This window comes from Colobus angolensis, unplaced genomic scaffold (assembly GCF_000951035.1).
Source record: "Colobus angolensis palliatus isolate OR3802 unplaced genomic scaffold, Cang.pa_1.0 Scaffold170, whole genome shotgun sequence".
NCBI classification, from domain to species: domain Eukaryota; kingdom Metazoa; phylum Chordata; class Mammalia; order Primates; family Cercopithecidae; genus Colobus; species Colobus angolensis.
In genome coordinates, this window is record NW_012114822.1 from 24,462 (window position 1) to 33,761 (window position 9,300).

General features: G+C 50.4%; 1 protein-coding gene across 1 annotated transcript in view; it reads right to left on the minus strand.

Annotated features, from left to right (window-relative positions):
* Positions 1 to 9,300, minus strand: part of CA6 (carbonic anhydrase VI) — a 61,979-nt gene that overhangs the window by 1,820 nt on the left and 50,859 nt on the right. The window contains exons 8-9 of the mRNA XM_011938298.1: positions 5,405 to 5,619; positions 2,414 to 2,566 (exon numbers count right to left, since the gene is read on the minus strand). Of these exons, the coding sequence (XP_011793688.1) occupies positions 2,414 to 2,566; positions 5,405 to 5,619 (368 nt within the window). The remainder of the gene's footprint in view (positions 1 to 2,413; positions 2,567 to 5,404; positions 5,620 to 9,300) is intronic.

Consider the following 9,300-nt stretch of genomic DNA (forward strand, 5'->3'; position numbering starts at 1 on the left):
AAAAGAAAACCTGCTCTTAGTAATGGTTCCTTTAAAAACCAAACCTTAGAAACATTTTGGGCTGGGCACAGTGCCTCATTCCTATAATCTCAGGACTTTGGGAGGCCAAGGTGAAGGATTGCTTGCAGCCAGGAGTTCAAGGCCAGCCTGGCCAACATAGCAAGATCCTATCTCATTTTTTAAAAAAATATTTTTAATTAAAAAAATGAAATGTGCCATATTTCCTCCCCTTCTCCCTATCCTCCTCTTTTGCTCAAATATTGTAAAGTAAGTCATAGACATTATGACATCTTATCCCTAAATATCTTACTACGGATCTCTAAAAAATAAAGTCATGGGCTGGGTGCAGTGGCTCACGCCTGTAATCCCAGCACTTTGGGAAGCTTAGGTGGGCAGATCACAAGGCTAAAAATACAAAAATTAGTTGGGCATGGTGGTGCCTGCCTATAATCCCAGCTACTCAGGAGGCTGAGGCAGGAGCATCACTTGAACCTGGGAGGCAGAGGTTGCAGTGAGCTGAGATCATGCCACTGCACTCCAGCCTGGGCAACAGAGTGAGACTCTGTCTCTAAATAAATAAATAAAAAGTCATGTTTTTATATAATACTTTCATTTCACATACCAAAATTTAAAATAATTCCTTAATATCATCTAATAGCCCCATCATATTCAAATATCTACAGTGGCCCCAAAATGTTTTTGTGATTGCTTCTGTCAGACACCAGGAGGTGCCATTGAGGTTTTAGTTTAGGGTTTGTTTTTATGCCCTTTTTAAATTGCAGCCATGTGGATTTGAACCCTAAAGCCAGAGAAGGACCAGCTGGTGTTTACAAAGGCTCAAAGGCTGCCTTTCTCCCTTGATATGGTTTGACTGTGTCCCTACCCAAATCTCATCTTGAATTCCCACACGTTGTGGGAGGGACCTGGTAGAGGTAATTGAATCATGGAGGCAGGTCTTTCCCAAGCTGTTCTCGTAATAGTGAATATGTCTCATGAGATCTGATGGTTTTAAAAAGAGGAGTTGCCCTGCACAAGCTCTCTCTCTTTGCCTGCTGCCATCCATGTAAGATGTAACTTGCTCCTCCTTGCCTTCCACCATGATTGTGAGGCTTCCCCAGCCACATGGAACTGTAAGTCCAACTAAACCTCTTTCTTTTGTAAGTTGCCCAGTCTCAGGTATGTCTTTATCAGCAGCGTGCTTCACCCAGATCTGCAACCCGATGTCAGGTTTCCTTGCCATCTCCCTTTATTGGGTAGGCTTCTTTCCTAATCTTTTACCCTGTCTTCAGGGTCCCACTTCAGAGAAGGGATCTCTGTGCCAGTGCTCTTGGATGGCTGGGCTGCAAGGCTGGAATCCTGGAGCTTCAGGGACCCACTCAGGGGATTGGTCACCTGAGAGCAAAGCCTGCAGACAGGAGGCAGAGCCAAGACAGGCTGACCACACTTCTGACGCTGCACTCTAGATCCTGGGCTCCGGCTGTACCGGAAGCCAGGCCTCCCCTGGATTCTTCTGGTAGGTGAAACAATGGGTTCCCTGTGTTGCTAAAACCTGTGTGTTCTGGGTTTTCTGTCTCTGAAAACAAAGATCTTGAATAAAATAGTTCATTAAAGAACAAAGCAGCAGGAAGGTGGGGATGGTTAATGGGAAGAAAGAAAGAAAGAGAGAGAGAGAGAGAGAGAGAAAAGAAAAGAAAAAAGAAAAGAAAAGAGCCAGGTGCTGTGACTCAAGCCTGTAATCCCCACACTTTCGGAGGCCAAGGCAGGAGAATCACTTCACCCCAGGAGTTTGAGACTAGCCTGGGCAACATAGCAAGACCCCCATCTCTACAAAAAAAATATATATATAAATTAGCTGGGTGTGGTGGCATGTGCCTATACTCCCAGCTACCCGGGAGTCTAAGGTGGGAGGATCGCCTGAGCCCAGGAGGTTGAGTGCAGTTCACGCCACTGCACGTTAGCCTGGGCAACAGAGCAAGACCTGTCTCAAAAAAAAAAAAAAAAAAAAAAGATGACTGTGACCCCAGCTTGGTTAACGGGCTGGAATAGACAAATGTAGAGAATGTAGAAAGAAGCAAGTGTGGAAGTAAGGAGATGAGTTAGCAGGCCACTTCCATAGACCAGGGAAGAGATGCTGGTGGGTTGATGACAGAGAGATCAGTGAAAAATGGAGGTTGCTAGAGATTGTTGAGACTACAATTGAGAGACGTTTAGGAGGTGAGATCAATGGAGCTCAGTAATGGACTGGAGAGTGGGTGATGGGAAGGGAGAGGTTACAAATGTTTGCTGGTTTTTACTTCCTTCGTCGGATGGATGGTGGTACCACTTACTGAATCTGGGGTCACAGGGAAAGTACCAGGCTTTTTGGGGAAACCATGCATTTAGTTTTGTGCATGTTGTGGTTGAGTCCTCCCACATTCTGGGATGGGACCTGATAGGGCTCCTTGATCACATCTATCCCTGAAAACAATCCTTGTAGCTAACAGGTTGTAGCCTGACACATCCCACTCAAAGCACATGGACTGAGAACTGGGGAGGATGGAGAGCAGCTGCTGTCCCTCACAGAGATCTGGGAGAAAAGGGTGTTCCAGGTTAGGATTTGGGTGTTCTTGCCATCCTTAGTGCCATTGAAATGTCAACTTGATCAAATCTCCACATCCCAAAGGTGTGCTACTTCTGCTCTTTCAACCTATCTTTACTACTCTTAGCCTTGGGTTCTGCATTAATGTTGATGTTGGCTGGGCACAGGGGCTCTTGCCTGTAATCCCAGCACCTTGGGAGGCTGAAGCGGGTGGATCACTTGAGGTCAGGAGTTCGAGACCAGCATGGCCAACATGGTGAAACTCCTTCTCTACCAAAAATACAAAAATTAGCCAGACGTGGTAGCATGCACCTGTAGTTTCAGCTACTCAGGAGGCTGAGGCAGGAGAATTGGTTGAACCCAGGAGGTGGAGGTTGCGGTGAGCTGAGATCGTGCCACTGCACTTCAGCCTGGCGACAGTTGCATTTGCATTAACCTCTCTGTTGTCTTATATTTTTTATTTTCACTTTGTATTGTACTAGTTGTTTTGGAGACTGGGTCTCACTCTGCCACCCAGGCTGGAGGGGAGTGGTGCAGTCATGACTCACTGCAGCCTCCAACTCCTGCGCTCAAGTTATCCTCCTGCCTCAGCCTCCTGAGTAGCTGGGATTACAGGCGCACACTACCATCTCCGCCTAATTGTTGTATTTTTTGTAGGGATAGGGTCTCACTATGTTGCCCAGGCTGGTCTTAAACTCCTGGACTCAACAGATCCTCCTGCCTCAGCCTCCTAAAGTGCTGGGATTACAGGCATGAGCCACCACACCCAGCTTGTTTTAGCTATGCCCTAGTTTTTTATTCTTTGATCCCATCTGAGAATATTTGCCCTTGAATAGCAGAGTTTAATCCATTTTTATGTCTTACAATTGATGTTTTTTCTTCTTCATCTTATTATATGCTTTGTTTCTTACATGTTCTTGCTATTTTTAAATTTTTCTTTTCTTTGGCTGTATTGATTAACTTTGCTTAATTTTTATATCCATGATTTGAGGTTTTACATTATATTTGTATTTTATTAATAGTACCTACAGGCTGGGCATCGTGGCTCACACCTGTCATCCCAACACTTTGGAGGCCAAGGCAGGAGGATCACTTGAGGTCAGGAGTTCGAGACCAGCCTGGGCAACATGGTGAAACCCTGTCTCGACAAAAAATACAAAAATTAGCCGGGCATGGTGCCTGGTCTGTGTCTGTAGTCCCGGCTACTCTGGAGGTTGAAGTGATTGAGCCTGGGAGGTGGAGGTTGCAATGAGCCGAGATCGTGCCATCATACCCCAGCCTGGGTGACAGAGCCAAACTCTCTCTCAAAAAAAAAGAAAAAAGTAATTGCCTACAGAGCCCTGGAGACCCTTACTGGTACTTAGGAATCCCCAGTATGGCTCCATCTTCCTGTGATGGGGTGCCCCACAGGTTGACCATTGCACGCAGGCTCCCAGAGGTCGAAGAGCCAGCCCTGCCTCTCCCCAGGGAGCCCAGAGGTCCCAGAGCCCGCCCTTCCTCTCCCCAAGGAGCACAGTCCCTCAGCTGGCTGACCTTGATGTCCCGTGTCATTGCTACATGGAGGGACACTCCCGTGTGTCCCTCCTCCGCCCCCACCGTCCTCCTGGGGACAGCTGGGCTGATGCCCCAGCAAATCCGCAGCTCCCAGCAGTTCTCAGATGCAGCCACGTGGCCCACTGGGCTCTGCAAACACCTGGTTTCGCACTGAGGTCCCGGCCTACCCCAGATGAAACAGTGACTCAGCCAACAACCTCAGGCCTCCCTCAGTCAGCTGCCTCTGATACTCCTTTCCTCCTTATCACATCCACCATCCTAAACCCAAAAGAAAGGCACCACAATAAAACTGCTTGCTATCCGTTGTTTAATTCACACTAAGATTTAATTCAGTGATAAAGCTTCATCAATTAACTTTCCCTGTAGTGTTTTGATTTTCAAAGAGAAGCTTAGAGGCCATAAAGGATTTTTTTTTTTTTTTTTTTAAGACAGAGTCTCATTCTGTCACCCAGGCTGGAGTGTAGTGGTGGGATCTCAGCTCGCTGCAACCTCAGCCTCCAAGATTAAAGTGATTCTCCTGCCTCAGCCTCCTGAGTAGCTGGGCTTATAGGCACCTGCCACCACGCCCGGCTAATTTTTGTATTTTAGTAGAGATGGTTTCACCATGTTGGCCAAGCTGATCTCGAACTCCTGAGCTCAGGCGATCCACCTGCCTTGGCCACCCAAGGATTACAGGCGTAAGCCAGCGTGCCCAACCATCTGGATCTTTGCCTCTAAGACGTACACAAGCAGGCGTCTCTCAGGGCCCCTCTCAAAGAGAGGTCAACGCGTGAGCAGCACCCCTGAGCCCGGTGCCGTCCAGGGCTCCACCCACAGAAGCCCAATATGCCATCAGGGGAGGGTGGGAAGCTCTGACACAGAGCCTGCGGGGGCATGTGCCCCATGTTTGGAGGATGCTGGGGTCCTGATACCCTCAAACTCAGCCCTGGGGCCTGCGTTGGTGGAGCTGAGACTGCCTGGAGCCACCTGGAAAATGCACCCCTCCCTCCGCCTCTTGCTGACGTGTCCCATAGTCCAGCTCCAGAGCTCCGAGGGGTCGATGGGAGAGCAGGAATTGGAGCTGGATCCCAGCACCCCGCTGAGAGGCTGTATCCAGGCACACCATCTTGTCCCAGTGTCCTTGTCAGGACGTGGAGATAGCAAAGCCTGTCCCTGAGGCTCCAACAAAATCAAAGGCGTGCTGTCTTCGTTGGGAACTGTGTATTTGTGGAAAAGCAGAAAAGCGAGCAAGGGCTGCAGGGAATTTCTGAGGAAGTCAAGGGCAGGACGTACAGCCCGGTCCAGTGGTCGTCAGCAGGTCATCGTCCACCACCCCCGCGACGCCGACCCCCTCTGGGGCCCAGAGGCCCTCCTCTGCTTCTCTCCAGCCCTGCATCCTTCTCCCTGGACAGCGGCGCTCCTGGGAAGGGCTGAGCACCTGCTCCCCAGCGTGCACTTGTGTGAGTTCTAGGGTGGCCAGGTGCCAATCGTGGCCCCCTCTGCACAGCCTTGGCATTCAGATATCACTTACTGAGGCCTGAGAGGGGGCACCTGAGTGACCGCTGGCCCACTATCCCTTCAGCTGTGGGTGGGGTGGGGGACCCCTATCATCCACGTGTGAGGGTGCTTGGAAATTCCTTAAGCAGTGCATAGAGGCAACAGGGACCAACATCCCCATGTCCAGAGCCCCCCACATCCCACTGGAACAGTCCAGGGACACGCAATCTGCCCTTTGTCCTTGATATGCTATTAACTTACCTGCAGAGCTCTATAGAGCTTCTGTGCCTCAGTTTACCAATATGAAAAATGGGAGGGGGTGGACTGGATGGATCTCCGAGGTCTCCTGGGCACAGCCCCTGCTGTCCTCACAGAGGCCACTGGAGGGCAGCACCTCCTCTGTCCGGGCTGCCGGTTCTGCTGGGCCCCTCCAATCTGTTCAAGAACCTTCCGTGCTTTAGGTTTTGGGGGGTTTTTTGTTTTTGTTTACAAAATGGCACCAACAAAGAAGGTCTTTCAGAGAATTTCTGGCACTAGTGAGGGGAACACCCACTGCCGGCACCATGGTACAGCTAATGGCTGTTTCTAAGGGATGTTTTGTTTCTCAAAACGTTTATTGAGCAACATGAATTTACAGGAACCAATACTGGAGCATCAAGATCCCAGGTCCCGCCAGGGTCTGCCCAGCTTCTGCCCCAGAGAAGCCGTTGCTCAGTGACTTCCTTCCCACTGACAACGTGGTTTTGTGACTGTTTAAAGAACACGATTCTTTCTGCTGTCCCCAGGAGAGGATGCCCCATTGTGGCTGGGGGCCCACGCGTGCTCCCCAGCTTCTAGGAGGTTTGTGGAAAACAAAATTGGCCTCAGCAATGTAGTTTCTAAAGTGAACGTTCGCCCAAAAGTAATAGCACTGGAAGGCTTTCTGTTTCTTCTTGGGTTTGTTTTGAGTTTTAGTTTTTTGTTTTTTGTTTTTTGTTTTTTTTGAGTCAGAGTCTTTCTCTGTTGCTCAGGCTGGAGTACGGTGGCGCGATCTCGGCTTACTGCAGCCCCCACCTCCCAGGTTCAAGCAATTCTCCTGCCTCAGCCTCGCGAGTAGCTGGGATTACAGGCACACGCTACCACGCCCAGCTGATTTTTGTAATTTTAGAGGAGATGGGGCTTCACCATGTTGGCCAGTCTGGTCTCAAACTCCCGAACTTAGGTGATCCTGCCACCTCAGCCTTCCAAAGTGCTGTGGTTACAGAAGTGACCCACCATGCCCGGTCCCTTAGTTTTGGTTTTTCAACTAAATTCAGGGCCAGGCATGGTGGCTCACACCTATAATCCCAGCACTTTGTGAGGCCGAGGTGGGAGGATTCCTTGAGCCCAGGAGTTCCAGACCAGCTCGGGCAACATAGCAAGATACTGTCTTTACAAAAAATACAAAAATTAGCCGGGCGTGGTGGTGTACACCTGTGGTCCCAGCTGCTCGGGAGGCTGAGGCAGGAGGATTGCTTGCGCACAGGAGGCTGAGGCAGCAGTGAGCTGTGATCACACCATTGTACTCCAGTGAGGGAGACAGAGTGAGATCCTATCGCAAAAAAAAAAAAAAAAAAAAAAAGGCCCTTGCTCACTTCCTGTTGCTCCACCTGCCTTGGCCTCCCCACCTCTCTCCAATCCTGCTTGAGCCTCCGCATCTGGGAAATACCTGCTGGTCCCCCTAGATTCACCCTCCTTGCTGCCCCAGGTGGGACCCACTCCCAGAATGCGCACCTGGAGGCACTCACACGGCAGTAACAGGGACCACCTGCCTCCCGCCCAACCCTGACCTGCAGGAGGGGTGTCTGCCACAGCAGCGCCTCAGGAAACTCTTTGTTTGTTTGTCTGTTTGTGGCAGGGTCTCGCTCTGTCACCCAGGCTGGAGTGCAGTGGTACAGTCTCGGCTCACTGCAACCTCCACCTCCAGTGCTCAAGTGATCCTCCCACCCCAGCCTCCGGAGTAGCTGGGACCACAGGTGTGCAGCACTATGCCCAGCTAATTGTTTATTTTTTGTAGAGACAGGGTCTTGCTATGTTGCCCAGGCTGGTCTCAAACTCCTGGGCTCAAGCAGTCCTACTGCCTCGGCCTCCCAAAGTACTGGGATTATGAGTGTGAGCCACCGTGCCCGGCCCCAGGAAATTCGCCTTGCATGATTCAATCCAACCAGCAGCTTCCTGGCTCATATTTGCCTTTCCAGAAAGCAGACTCTCCCAGGCTAAGCGCCAGACCCGCCATTCCTCCATGAGAACCACACTGAGTGCCGGTGAACACCCTGTAAACTGTCACTGTTGGAACAATTGTGCTTCCAGGTCTTTGAGAAGTGCAGGGAAAATGACAGCTTGCTCAGTGCTCCTGAAGTGCTAGGATTGCTCAGGGCTGAGGGTACTTCAGAAACCCAAGCTTTTTGTCCTCAAAGTTTTTTTTGTAAGTACTGAAAGTAATGATTTTTCTGGATCCATTAGTCATATGGGAGTATTGCCTGGGTCCTCCTCCTTCAACGCAAAGGGAGGAGTCATAGAATGGTGGGAAGATGACCGGCTTAGAGTCTGAGACCTGAGTTCAAATCCTGGCTCTGTTGCTAATGAAAGCTGGGCCCCAGTAACTTGGCAATCAGAGATCCCCCCTCATGGTGTTGCTGATCCATGGGAATTTTCGGGAATGTTTATTTAAATTATTTTTATTTTCATTGTCGTAGAGACAAGGTCTCATTATGTTGACCAAGGTGGTCTTGAACTCCTGGGCTCAAGCAATTCTCCTGTCTTGGCCTCCTAAAGTGCTGGGATTACAGGCATGAGCCACCATGTCCAAGAACTTTAGGAACTTTTGAAGCACAACATAAATGTGAGTGACCCTGGTAAATAAAACGTCCCAAGAGCTAGCTTGGTGCTGAGCCCAGTTCCCGCCTGCCTCATCCCAGACACCCCAGCCTCGCTTTCTGCATTTGCAACTGCACTCCTGCCTCAGACCAGAATCTCCCGGTGGCCCCAGGTGGCTGCAGGGAGCACGTGGCTCCTCCAGCCCAGGAATCCAGTGGAGGAGATTTCTGGAGACCACCATGATTCCACCCAGAGGGCAGCCCTTCCCTCCCACTGGACACACTCTTTCTAGAGCCATGGTGCAGCCACGTCCACAGGCGAGCCTTCCCTGAATAGGAGCATAATGGGAGCAGTTGGCTCAGCTCTGGGCTCACAGCTCAGGGCACAAGGGTAAAGAGGCCATCCTCTCATGCTCCTTGTCATCCCTGGGGCAAAACAGAAGATGGTCAGGTGGCCTTTGTGAGGTGGGTGAAGAACACAGCAAGAAGGAGGAGAGATCAGTGCCCCATGTTCAGTGCAGAGAATGGTATGTGCAAAGGTCCTGTGGCCAGAACACATTTGATATCTCTGAGGAACGCTGCAGCCAGAGCTCAGTGAGAAAAGAGAGGGCAGAAACAGAGGATGCCCAGAAAGCGGCCAGGGCCAATGAGGCAGACCACAGCTAGGGCTTCAGAATTCATTCGAAGTGTAATGAGGGCCAAGCGTGGTGGCTCACGCCTCTAATCCCAGCACTTTGGGAGGACGAGGCGGGTGGATTGCCTGAGGTCAGGAGTTCAAGACCAGCCTGACCAACATGGTGAAACCCTGTCTCTACTAAAAATACAAAAATTAGCCAGGCATGGTGGTGCATGCCTGTA